Genomic DNA, 13,575 nt, shown 5'->3' on the forward strand with positions numbered 1-13,575 from the left:
AAAGTGGATATTTTACGCATTTGGATAAAAGTGCTTAAAGTGTTTTTAGAAATAAGTATAATATTGAAATTAACAGAAAATATAAGGGATAAAAGAGTAAAGTTGTTGGTTAAACCAAAATGACTTTTAAGCTAAAAAAATAAGTTGGGGTTGAGCAACTTCTTAGTTTTGGCTTATTTTAAGTACTTTTTAACTTAATTTAAATTATTTTCTATTTTTATTAAATACTCAAATAAGTTAAAAATGACTTATAAGTTGGTTTGACCAACTTATAAGCTAATCCAAAAAGGCTCTTTAGTGTATTTTATTGTTTTCCTAATTTATTGTTAAAGTATTGTGATAAATGTACGTTCATCTAGTACTCCTCGCATTTCTTTTTATTTGACCTTTATAATAAAAAATATTTTTTTCCTTTTACTTGTCCATTTTAATAAATTAAAAGATATTTATTATTTTCTTTTACTATTATTTATACTATTAAGTAACTACATAATATTCTGGTAGTCAATATTAAATTTTCAAAATATAATAAATGAGGGAATATAGCAAAATAAACTCCTAATATATTAATTTCTTAAGGGGAGAGTCAAGTCAATAAGATAAAGTAAAGATGAACTGAGAGAGTAGTTAATATAAAAATTTGAATTAGTACTAGTTAAATAATCAGTTTCTCAAAATCCGCACGATTTTTCTCAAAAAGCATCACACTATTAAGAGATCTTACACCTTATATGGCTTTCCAATCTTTTCAACTACCACCAATATGGATTTTTTTTTATAGGTAACTGAAAGAATTTTTATTGAAGTAAAGAGGGGGCCAGCTTTAAGAAAAAACCGGATAGAAGTACTTCTACAAGATAAATTTTACAGTGAGTGTAAAGAACTTAGAAACTCAGCCAACGCCTCCGGCTCTAAAACATTTGTCGAGGCTATGTTGCACCAAAAATTAAGCAAAAATGAACATTTGTGTTTTAGATTAACTACAATGTCCTTTTTGTTATAAAAAACTCTAGCATTTCTCTCTTTCCAGACAACACACCAAACTACTACTGGGATAGACTTTTAGATGTAACCTGACGCTTTATGCAAATCCTGTTTGTCCCATAAGAGGAGAAAATCAACTGTGCTCCTAGGCCTGCACCATTTGATACTGACATGACACATAATAAAATGCCAAATCTAACTGGTGAAGCTGCAATGCAGAAATAAGTGGTTCGCATCTTCCCAATCCCTTCCTCATAGAGAGCAACAATTACAAAGTATTTTGGCTTTCTTTTGCAAGTTGTCAAGAGTAAGGCATTTTCCATGAGCTACCAACCAAGCAAAACATTTGACTTTGTGAGGCGCCTTACTTTTCCAAATAGTCTTCCAAGGCCAAAGAGATTGTGAAGATGTACCGATAAGAGTGTGATAGCAGCTTCTAACCTAGAAGAGACCTTTAGAGTTGAATTCCAGAAAAGAGAGTTTGAATTTGAGCCCAGAGGAGAAGAAGTGTTGAGTAGCTTTAAAAGCAGTGAGAATTCTTCAACTTCCGGTCATTAAAGTTCCTTCTGAAGGGGATGAACCATCTTTGGTTCTGCTATGGACAAGAGAGGGCTAGAAGCTAGTCTAAAAAGAAAAGGGAACAAATCCTTTAAAGGAGAATGACCAAGCCACGCATTATGCCAAAAAATAATTTTCCTTCCAGCAAATCCCATAAAGCTCTAATATGTTTCCAGACCCCGAAGCCGAGAGGTGGAGAAGGGATGTTAGTGGTCCACGCTGAAGAAAAACCATATTTAGAGCAAATAACAGATTTCCAGAAGGGTTCTTCTTCTGAATTGAAACACCAAAGCCACTTGTACGATAAACTTTTATTGTGAAGTCTCAAATTTTAACACCCAAATCTCCCATTTCCTTATCCTGAATAACAGTATTCCATTTAACGAGGTTGTAAGCCTTCTTTTCCTTGTTCCCTCGCCATAAAAAATCCCTTCGAATCTTGTCAAGCTTATCGGAAACGGATGCTAGGAGGGGAAATAATGACATTGTATATGTGGGTAAAGCATCTAGAACACTGTCGATAGGGGTTACTCTTCCACCCAAAGATAGATACTGTCTTTTGCAATTGAACAACCTTTTTTCGCATTTTTTCAGAATCCCATCCCAGATGGAAACCGAGGTAGAATTTGCTCCTGGGGGAGACCTAAATAAGTTGAAGGAAAGGAGCCAATGAAGCATCCTAAAATATCAGCAAGGAACTGGCTATTCTGAACTTCATTTATTGGGGAAAGCTGACTCTTTAAAAAATTTATGTGAAGACCGGAGATTGCCTCAAAGGCCAGTAGAATAACCCTCAGATAAAGTATTTGAGAACTTTCAGCATCACATAATTTGAGGGTATCATCCGCAAAAAGGATATGAGATATGCACAAAGGATTATAAATCATAACAGATGGAGAAAAACCTCTAATCCATTATTGAAGAACCGCAGTCCTAATCATAGAGCTTAACCCTTGGGATGGTTGGGGTCCCTCTACTCTTAATCAGAGGTCGGATCCTCTGAGAATACAAAGAATAGTCTTTTGCCCCGAATAGGCCCTGCAGTGCGTTATTCGGGCCCAATGTGAATACCAAACGCCGGGTGAAAAAAAAAAAAAGTTTCAACTACCACTGTCGATTTTGTTCGCACACAGACGGTATTTTACTAGTTGTTAATCAAGTTGTTAGCATATAGTAATGTGATATATTTTAATAAATGCATTTAGTTGACCAGTATTTTGCATTAGGTGCTTATTAAAATGAATTATATACTATCCGCATATTATAGTAAAACAATTAAATATATGTAATAATTGTAAATAGATAATAATTTTGCCTTTTTACTTAAATAGTGTTAGATAGTATAGTGGTAAAACACATGTAAATTTGGTTCAAATAATCGACTGAATATAACGTATTTAATTAAATGAATCAGTTTTAGATAAATAGAATACATGTAAATTTGATTCACAATTTAATAATATTAGCTAAAATGTTTAGTCAAACAGGATGAACGTAGCTAAAATATTTAGTCAAACGAGATTACATATCACTAGTAAAATATCTAAACTTTGTGATTTGATTGTATTAATTAAATCAGTTTACATAAATAGAAGAGATGTAATAATAGAAAAAAAAGTTGAAAATATAGAAACGAAAAGACGATAACATAAACGGCTTATGCATAAATGGTCATTATTCAACTACTTTATAAATAGCTTTTTATTAAATTATTGAGTAATCAAAATTTAATTTGAGAACACTACGTATGAAGAATTTATTTGGAAAAGTAGTAGTACTAAAATACAGGAGGGGGCAATAAAGTTATTCCGAATATAATATAAGAGCATGTTTAAAAGCGTGGCAAAATGTGGAGTGTGGATTGGACAGAATTGTGATTATCTTCCACAGCCTTACCCTCACTCATAAAGTTTCTCAAATTCCATTTGTGGGTACTTTCAAAGCTTGGATCTTTTTATCTGTTTACGAAACAGGAAAACCCATGAGAATTCTTCAGGCTTCCAACATCTATGGTGTTGCCTTTGGCATTCCATCCCTTTCTTCTTCTCGCACTAAGCGCCATGCCACCATACCCACAGGTACTAAAATTTGAAGTTTTCATTCTTTGCATCCTTATTCTTGATGAGTCCATTAAGCAATTAATTGGCAGCTCTTAGTCCAACATTCTTTCTAACTAGAGTTGTTTTGCATCTTTATTTTCAATGACTCCATATGCTCAGAATCATCTGGTCAATGCCACAAGAAGTGAATAATCTCTTGGAAAGTCTGGAATATCATTAGGAATGTAGTTGGGTTTGCTAGAAATTTTAATGGAGTCTCTATGGTTTCCCAAATTCAGAATTTTAACTGTGTTTATTCATGGAACAACAACAGCAACAACATACCTCATGTAATCTCGCAAAGTGGGATCTGGGGAGGGTAGAGTGTGCGCACAACTTACCCCTACTGTGTTTATTCATGGAATTAAATGGATATCCCAAGTTGTATGAATGTCTGGATGAGTTTTTGAGAGACTATATTCCAGTATAGAACCCAAAAGTTATATACTCCTTGTATATACAGGGCTGTCCTCTTTTTTGTTAACGACGTTTTGTCTAATCGTGAAAAGAAACCTCTTAATGTAGTGTAATAACAACTTAGTCAAATCATCTGAGTTTGTGACTTGGTTATGAGCTGATAAGCTTCTTAAAGCGTTAGAAGCAGAAGAAATCAGTTACATGACAATCTCATCTCACAAAATTATTTTATGGACTGGAACTTCTGTTTAGACTGACAAAGAGATTGTGCTTTATCTCATAAGTGCAACACTAATTGACAGGTTCCTTTCTGCTTACTGCAATATCTTGATTATGAAGACTCAGAAACCGACTCCTAGGATGCCTACTGGAGTTGGGGTTTTTTATATGCTGGAAAATATACGATTATTTTGATTCCCAAGTTGCTGAGTTCTTTATGAAGGCAAAGTTGCTATGTTTTAATACTCGTTAATGTAAACCAACTAGGAGCTTATATATTTTGCTTCTGACCTTGAAATTCCAGTATGGGATAACTAGCACGGATATCTGCTTAGTCTGAGGTATTTCCCACAACCCTCAAGGTCCATGCTTTGCATCTCCTATTGACACTAATGTAAGTGATAGGGCTGTGTTTGCTGATTGGAATTGGCTTCTATTGTGGATCTTCAACTAAAGATTTTCGATCCCCAAATCCATGACTTCTTGATGTTCATTATTAGTAGCGACTTTGTTTTTGGTTCTTGGATGCACGAGTTATAATCAAATATCTTTTGATAAAACTTCTGCTCATATGTGCTAACAATTTAGGGGAAGCATTGGCCAAATCTGTTCCAATAGCAAGCAAGTTCTCGGAGCAGCATTTTTTGAAGAAGGGAGATATGGAGAAAGAAGGAAATTCAGTTGTTCTCGAGGTTTCATCCCATGTTTCCTTTTCGTTTTTAGTCTTCAGCTATTGATTAATACAATATTGTGATTAGAACTACTAGATTATTACATTTTGCAGGTCAATTTAAAGTAATTAAATTGTTTTTGACTTTTCAAAGTAATCATATGCCTACGGTAAAAGCTATCTTATAATGTTCTTTACTGTTTTAAACAAAAATCTAAAAAGTGAACTATAAAATTTTGTGAGTATTTGAAGCGTATTCATCACTATTTGTGATGTTGTATTCAATATAATTGTCAAAGATCTGCGGTGGTTGGTTCAGTTTTTCTACCTTGCGGAGTTATGTATGATTTCAGTTTACACAAAACATGGGCACTATGCGTTTCATAGTCTGTTACTATACATTTTCTGATAGACCATTGGTTATTTTCTGGAATAAGTAATTATTGCACAGTTTCTCACTAGAATTTTCCGATATATAATCAGAAAAAAGATTTTGCAGTTCCAAGGAGAAAGGCCATGGCCCTGATATTCTCCAGTTTTGTGCTCTCAAATTATGAATTGCCCAAAGTTGCATATGCTCAATCTATTGAGTTCAGGGAATATATTGATACCTTTGACGGCTATTCGTTTTTGTATCCTCGAAACTGGATTCAAGTGCGTGGTGCTGGTGCTGACATATTTTTCAGGGATCCTCTTGTTTTAGATGAAAATCTCTCAGTGGAGATATCATCTCCTTCATCCTCTAAGTACAAAAGTGTAAAAGATTTGGGTCCACCACAAGAAGCTGGAAAGGGAGTCCTTAGACAATATTTGACTGAGTTTATGTCCACTAGACTTGGTGTCAGACGCGAATCAAGTGTTCTTTCCACTTCGTCAAGGGTAGCTGATGATGGCAAGCTGTATTATGAAGTTGAGGTAAAATTTATGAATGATCTAGGGTCCTTTTGGTTTCTGATGATAAAGGTGTCTAGATATCAATGATTTATTTAACTTTCTTAGTACAAAATGTTATTCGTTCTATCTTAGCGTGTTCCACATTGAAGGGGCATATGAGCTGTTTCCTTATACCATTTTGGGTGATCTTCACCTTCACCTAATTGGCTAGTTTTTGGGTTGACGGTTAACTGTGGAGTTAGGTGCAAGGTCCATTACTTTTCTTGGTATTAGAACCAGACTCATGCTAATTCTCAGTTTACCCAATGTTAAGACCCCATACTATGTTGCTCACGTTCCATCTGTCCGGCCTTGGCTGTGGGAAGGGGTGTTAGGGTCCCACATAATATGGCCTTCAGCAATTCTGGCCGCTTTTGGGTTGTGTTAGGAAGGTCATTTTTCTTAACATACTATATAAGTTGGGTTACTGGGAGAATAGCTCCCAGTTAAAGCATCACTGTCTTAGTTGATTTGTATTGCATTTCTTCTGGGTATTGTATTTCTAGATTCTTATGTTAGTATTTGTGATGAGTAGGTGAATATCAAGTCTTATGCAAACAATAACGAACTGGCTGTAATGCCACAAGATCGAGTTGCTCGTCTGGAATGGGACAGGCGATATCTATCAGTCCTCGGAGTGGAAAACAACTGTTTATATGAATTGAGAATACAAACTCCTGAAAAGGTATTTTCCCAAGAGGAAAGTGACATTCGTGCAATTATGGAATCCTTCAGAGTAAACAAGATTGCAGCTTGATAGACCTTTATTCAAGATTCAAATTGATAACATGGGAACATTGACGCCTGTTTAGCTGTTGCTTTTTATTTCAGTTTATATTATTCTTTTATCTCCAAAATGTTATTCCATAGCTTTTATCTTGTTTATTGTCTTCTCTTGCTTCTGGTCTTTCTTTTGTTATAATCACACCTCAACTAATTCTACGATGTATCTGCTACCTCCAATCAACACAGATACCGGTAACTCTGTCCATCAAGATTTTAAGAAATGGAAAAATCACCTAGTGTTAACACTACCCTCTTGCTTCTGGTCTTTGTATATTATGTCCTCTAATGTTCACTTTTCGCTTGTCTAGGATATCTTGGAAATTTTTTATACTTTAATCAATCAATTCATCCATAAAAAAGGTGGATGAACATTATTGCTTTAAGTGGAAGTTATTTGGCCTGATAATTGTGGAATACTACTTCAGTTTGATGAGATGTCCATTTCTTTTTACCAAATCTCCTGGTTGATTGAAGAAGCCTACCTTGCGTAAAAAACCAGGTTGCCATATTTACAACTTGCGGACATAAAGAGAAGGAAATAATGCCAATTTGCCAAACAATGAAGGGATGATTGTCTTCTATTGTAAATAAGCCTATAAGATCATTTTTGGTATTTCACAAGTTTCATCAGAAGGGGGTCTCTTTTCCTTACATAAAAATACTCATTAATGGAGTACGTCTTGTTATCAAAGTCGTAAAATTACAGTTGAAAACCAGAAAATATTATCTATGCACACTATTTTATGGTGGCTGCTACTTTATAATTCATAGTACTAAAGAAACAGTGAAATCTTGTCAAGAGTATTCATGTAACACTTGGCAAAAATGACATTCTATTTATTGATGAGAATTGAGTTGCTATACTAATACCACCATTATATTTACAAGTGAAAATTGAACATAATTCCACTACACAAGGAGGAGCTGACCCTGTGACTCTACTAGAACTATTCAAGGACTAATTAGTTGCCAGAGACATCAATTAAAACAGTCAAAGAACAATCCTAGAGCAAGTGATACTGGACAACCATCAAAAAGCAAAAGTGTGTGGACCATTTCTTGATGTTGGGTTAACTGGACAAGTTAATGCACTCTCCCAATGATTGATCAAGGGAGGCAAAATCTACAGTGTTTAGTGTTTTCCCAAGAAATAAAAAAAAAACTTACTCTGGCGACAAATCCATGTCAAGAGAGCTAAAGAGTGTATAATGAAAAGCATCATCAAGGTTGGCATTGAGAGAACTATGATTCTCCTCAGTTCCTTCTGAGTGGTCCCCTTCATAATCCCTTTTCCCAAAAGACTTCAACTTTTCTCTACATAATTTGAGTTGGTCTTCCAAGATAGTCCTTTCTGATTCATGTTTAAGTACAAGCCATTGTAATGATTGAATCACTTCTTGATCGTGTAATTGCTTCTCCTCAGCCAATCTTTTATATTGATTTGTTTCCATTTCAACTAAACTCTTCTCATTTTGTAAGCGCAAAATCATTGCCATTGTTTCCTCAGCTGCTGTAGCAGCTGCCATTCTCTCCTTTTCAAGTTCCAAACAAGCAGCATTTGCTTTGCCCCTTTCAATCTTAACCATTTTTCTGAGTGACAAAACATCAAACACTTTGTCTTCATCACAACACTCATGTTCATCATCCAATTCATCATCACTGGTTTCATTTTTTTCATTCATCAACAGTTTTAACAACCCAGACTTGCAAAATATCATCTTTTCACTACACTTGTCATCAAAATCATTTTTTGAACATCCATTTCTCAATTCACCTGATTTCCCACAAAAAGCACAAAGAAAACGGTTCCAACCCTTACAATACCAACTAAATTGCAAGACCCTTAATCCCAAACCAAACAACAAAAACAACCCCAAAACTTTATACACTTGCCCAAACCAACCAAACACAAGAAACCCAAATCCCAAATCAGCATTCAAACTCAAATGCTTAAGGGATTCAACACAATCCATGAAAACAAAGTCAAGAAAACAACCCAAAAACCTCTTGTTAAACTCAAAGATTGAGCATAAAATGAACAAGAAACATACAAGACGAATAATCTGCATGTGGGTCTCAAAGTTTTAAATGCCACTGTTCTTATGTACCAATATTCCAATCAAAAGTTAAAAAATTCAAGCACAAAAAACTATGACTAACACTTCTTTTTTTGTTTCGAGATATGGGTTTTGGTTGCTGAAGAGTATAGACTAACTAGAGGTTTTTTTTTTTTTTTTTTGTGCAAATTTGGTGTATGGAAAGAAGAGGAGTAGATAGGAAGAGACTATTGGGAAGTGAGAGAAATAAAGGTGAAGAAATGGAGGGACAAGGCAAGGATTGCTCATTTTTAAGTAAGCAACGGACTGATAAAAAGATTTGCTGAATAATGCCGTATGATACGGACACGATGCTATGTTTTCAATTGGATTTTTCGGTAATTTCATCATATGCGTACCATATCATTATCAACAGTGATGTACTATGTGGGCTATAATTGGTTATTACTAGTACTAGTATTGATTAAGTAATTAATCCTATGTTGTTACTGTAGAATTATTTGTAGATTACCGAAATATCCGTTTTTAGTCTACTGGATTAGTTTTTTTTTTTTTTTAATTTCTTTTATCTTGTCTGTATTAATGACCATGTCGTTAGAATTATTTAATAGATTATCAAAATATCCATTTTAATCCCCCGCATTAGTTTTTTTAATCTTTTCCATATCCATTTCATTTATTTTTTGCCAATATCCGTTGCATTAGTTTTTTTTTTCTTTTGGGAAAATTGATGGATAATTAAGCACACTTGTTTGGGTAGCCCACATATGATGTTGGGACTTTTTGGTCAATAAATGTTAAGACACGAAAATTAATTTCTTTATCTGGTTAATTAAGGAAAAATGTTAAATCAGATGATTTGGGTTTGCAGTAGCGGTGAGAGCTTAAGGGTGCGATGATGATGCTAATTCATACTGGAAAATCAGATGGTGAATCGGTGAAGTTAACTATTCAAGAACTTTTCTAATTGTTTTGTGAAAATGGAGTGGGGTGTCGGCTGATTGTTTATTTGGACCGGATCATGTTAAACAATGTTGATTATGCAAAATAGATAAAATGAAGTGAACCTTAGCTTTTTGTTTGATTATGCTTTTAACCATATCAAATTCGTTTAAACGTGAAAAGAAATAATGTTATGCAATATCATGTTTCCATTTTTAAATGACAAAAGTATTATAGTAAGTACTTTTAGAATCTCTAACGGAACATTTGTCAGAAGTTAATAACATAAGTGTCAATATTATTGTTTGACAGACTGGTTTGCCCCTAACTATATTGAAGTGTTGACAAATAAATTAAAAGAAATTTACTGTACTTTAAAACCAAATTGCATACAAAATCAAAATCATTAATTTATTTGGTTGCTTTTTAACTACCGTTATATGGAGTATTATAGTATCTTTTTTTTTTTTTTCATGAACAGTAATTTGACTTGCTTTCTTCTTCTTTTCCACTTTTAAATAATTTTCTGTATCTTTTCTTTACAAAAATTGAAAAAAAAAATATTAAGCAAGTTATTTGGGTGCCTAATTTGTTTGGAGTTAAATCATAAGGGTGTGGAAACATGTGAATAGCTATTATAGTATAGAAAATTTTTATGGTACGTGAGTCATGCCATGTTATAGTTATGTGATGATTTCATTAATTGATAAGTGTACATTATGGGATACCACTCATATGCACTTGCAAAAGAAAGATAATTTCTCAAACAAGAAATTCAGTGCCATACTATAGAAGCACGAGAAAGAGGTACTTTTGAGGTTAGATCCCAAACTTTTCTTTAAATTAAAATAAGTAAATTGGAACAGCTATAAATTTTGTCATCAGAACCAAAGGCAGCTGGGATTGGGACATTCCCAATGAATACAGGAGGTTTGACTGTTGGTGTGATTAGGGTTAGCAAAATCAGCTCAACCCGTTTAGGTTCGGGTTAATGACATACTTATTTTATTAATTTTGCACATTTTGATTTGCTTAATTCAGTTTAAAAACTGAACTGATATGCAATTTAAATTGACCAACGAAAAACTTTGTTTAAATAAGTATTTTTTGTTTGATATGTTATATATAGTCATAAAATAAGAAAAAAAGAAGTTTTATTAGGTATTATAATTATTAAAAAAAAACAATAAATAATTAGAAATTTAATAAGAATTGAGCGGGTTGAATTATGACCTGATTTTTAGTCCATTTCAGCTCAACCCGTTTAAGCCCAAGTTAACTCTGCTCATTTTAACATGCTCAAATTCACTCCAACCCGCTCATTTGACTAGGGGTGAGCATAAACACCGAAAATCAAAAAACCGGACCGAACAGAATTAATTCGGTATTTCGGTTTCGATTTTTATGTATTTCGGTTCGGTTTCGTTTTTTTTTTTTTTTTTGAATAACAAATTCGGTGTTCGGTTCCGGTTCACCCGTTCTTCGGTATTTCGGTTAAACTGAAAATTTACTACATGATTTTTACAAAGTTGTTTGTCTTGTATATCTCTAAATATATACCATGAAAACAATAGAACTTTTCATGTTCTAAAGTTAAAGTTGACTTTTCCTGATCTTTTGTATTGACTGCATCATTAATATAACAAATGGTTTACTTCCCTGTTAATGATGTAGTAGATTTTACATTGGGAACTCTAAAACTCTCATATTTAGTTTCAGGAATCAGCACTTTAGAAAATTATATTGTACTTAGTTATTTGGAAGGTGGAGATAGATTATTCTGCATTGCGTTCAATCTGTGACTCTTTTCTCGCCTTCTTTGGTTTTGTTTATGGACAATGTGTTCTTTGCTTGCTACTTGCTTGTTTATGGCAGCAGCCATAAGCTATGCTGATTTTGTTTAAGTTTAAGGCTCATCTTGTTTTGCTACTACCCTCGATTTTGTTTTCATTGCCTATGCTTGCTTGTTTAAGTTTAAGGCTTTAAGCTATGATTTTGTTTAAGGCTTGTTTAGATCTCTTATAAGTTCATGTGAAAATTGAATTCCGATGAATTGAAATAGCCCATTTTGAATTAAAAAAACATAAAATAGCTCACTTTTTATTAAAAAGAAAGTCCATTTTACAAGTAGAAAACCGAATTAAAAAAACCGAAACCGAACCGAACCGAACTAATTTGGTGCGGTGTTCGGTGTCTACTTTCAAAAAACCGAAACCGAAATCGAACCGAAGTTTAAAAAAATCGAATCGAAGAACCAAACGCCCACCCCTACATTTGACACCCCTAGATATGAATGTGTTGTATTGCCTTAGTTACAAAGAACTAATCCTTTAGCATTTTATTTTGTATTTAAATTATATACGGTACTATCCGTATAAATCATATCGCGTAAAAAATTTATAACTGTAAAAAAAATATCATTAAGTATAACAGAATTTTTAGATATAAATATGTGATTTTTTTAAGAACAAACTTGAAAGAAAATAGTGACATATAAAATAAAACAAAATAGTTAATCAATAACACCAATTTATCTATTATTTTCTCTGGTTTCAGTCCTATTTATCGTGGATAATTATTTATAGTTGGTTTTTAACTAAGCTAATTGTAATGTATAAAATAAATCTTTTTTTTATTTTCAGTTAGTAATATTTTGAGACTCACGTTATCCATTAGCTAGTAGTGTGAATTTCTTTTCCACGTACCATAGTTTGATTTGGCTCCAATAGGTTACTCATCATTCTTTTCGAGTTAATTATACTACATCGGTACGACGTAGTACAGTCCACTTACCTGTAGTTGGACTTTTAATGTAAAGAATTTACATTATTAGCGGATATTTTTTAATTAAATGTAAAAGCATAATCATGAGGTAAAAGAATTTGGTTCTGCTTCCATCTTGAATCCGTTTTGCAATAGTATCAATGAAAAATAATTCCGTAATTTTTTTAATTAAAGGTTTTAGCAATCGAAGTTAAATGCATGTCGCCTTTCAAGATTTGAATAAAGTCCGTGATTTGTACTATAAAAATGAAACTAAAAAATAGTTATTGGTTGGTAAGTAGTAAGCTTGCAATAAAGTTATTGCTATTTTACTAGCAACATGCTATATACTCTATTAGTGTTTTTCTTTGGTCTATCATAAGCAATCAAATCCGTTGAATTCTATCCATCTTGGCATAATCACATTTAGATAAATTTCATTAAGGATTACGTGTATAAACATTGTTTACATTATTATCTATTGATACTATTTGATATCCCACATTAAACTGCGTAGGTAAATCTGGCTCAGAAAAAGTTCGTCCACATTAAATAAGCTAATTTTTGGGGTTGAGCTAGGCCTAAAATCCATTTATTTACATGGTATCAGAGCTAGGTTTAAGCCCGATCCGATGTGGGCCTCCAGAAAAAAGAGGGGCAGAATGCCCCCGGACCAATTGACCAGTCCCAGATCGAGCCCGGTCCATGAAATGTGCATGCTCCAAACCGGACAATGGACCCGGATAAAAAGAATGTCCGGATGCGGGCGCGAAGGGGGGGGGGGGGGGGGGGGGAGTGTGTGGAGAAATATACCACATCAGTAACGGACGAGAACCATGGGCTCCTTATAAGTCTTGGGCAATCCTCCTCCCTTTGAATTAGCTTTTGGGGTGTGAGTCAGGCCCAAGCCCTAATTTGACATGGATTGCCCTTCAAAGGCACTGGTCTTAATTTTTGCCCCTCAAATTACTGGTCTTTAAATTTTGCCATTGGCTTAAAAAAGTGACTGAAAATACCCTGAGGCTCTGGGTTCAAAACCCCGCTCAGTAAAAAAAAAAAAAAAATATCGCAAGGCAAGATTTAGCGAAAAGTCTGCCAGACAGAATTTAGTTATGCCTTACTAGGCAAAATTCTGCCTTATAAGACA

General features: G+C 33.9%; 2 protein-coding genes across 2 annotated transcripts; one reads left to right on the top strand and one right to left on the bottom strand.

The window, feature by feature from the left end:
• The first annotated feature begins 3,393 nt into the window (after positions 1 to 3,393).
• Positions 3,394 to 6,763, top strand: LOC132064739 (psbP domain-containing protein 1, chloroplastic). The gene is made up of 4 exons (XM_059457839.1): positions 3,394 to 3,620; positions 4,866 to 4,969; positions 5,431 to 5,862; positions 6,416 to 6,763. Exons 1-4 carry the CDS (start codon positions 3,524 to 3,526, stop codon positions 6,635 to 6,637), a joined length of 855 nt encoding a protein of 284 aa, XP_059313822.1. The 5' UTR covers positions 3,394 to 3,523; the 3' UTR covers positions 6,638 to 6,763.
• Positions 6,764 to 7,487: 724 nt separating this feature from the next.
• On the bottom strand, positions 7,488 to 9,302 carry LOC132064740 (protein FLOURY 1-like). The gene has a single exon (XM_059457840.1). It carries the CDS (start codon positions 8,733 to 8,735, stop codon positions 7,830 to 7,832), a length of 906 nt encoding a protein of 301 aa, XP_059313823.1. The 5' UTR covers positions 8,736 to 9,302; the 3' UTR covers positions 7,488 to 7,829.
• Between the last annotated feature and the right edge of the window lie 4,273 nt (positions 9,303 to 13,575).

The sequence above is a fragment of the Lycium ferocissimum genome, chromosome 7 (genome assembly GCF_029784015.1).
Source record: "Lycium ferocissimum isolate CSIRO_LF1 chromosome 7, AGI_CSIRO_Lferr_CH_V1, whole genome shotgun sequence".
Taxonomy (NCBI): Eukaryota; Viridiplantae; Streptophyta; class Magnoliopsida; order Solanales; family Solanaceae; genus Lycium; species Lycium ferocissimum.

What these genes read in the sequence shown, in the direction of transcription:
- LOC132064739 (XM_059457839.1), top strand. Translation starts at nt 3,524, where the DNA reads ATGAGAATTCTTCAGGCTTCCAACATCTATGGTGTTGCCTTTGGCATT. An exon ending in CCATGCCACCATACCCACAG is followed by an intron (nt 3,621 to 4,865) that starts GTACTAAAATTT and finishes CTAACAATTTAG; the next exon opens with GGGAAGCATTGGCCAAATCT. An exon ending in GAAATTCAGTTGTTCTCGAG is followed by an intron (nt 4,970 to 5,430) that starts GTTTCATCCCAT and finishes ATATATAATCAG; the next exon opens with AAAAAAGATTTTGCAGTTCC.
- LOC132064740 (XM_059457840.1), bottom strand. Translation starts at nt 8,735, where the DNA reads ATGCAGATTATTCGTCTTGTATGTTTCTTGTTCATTTTATGCTCAATC.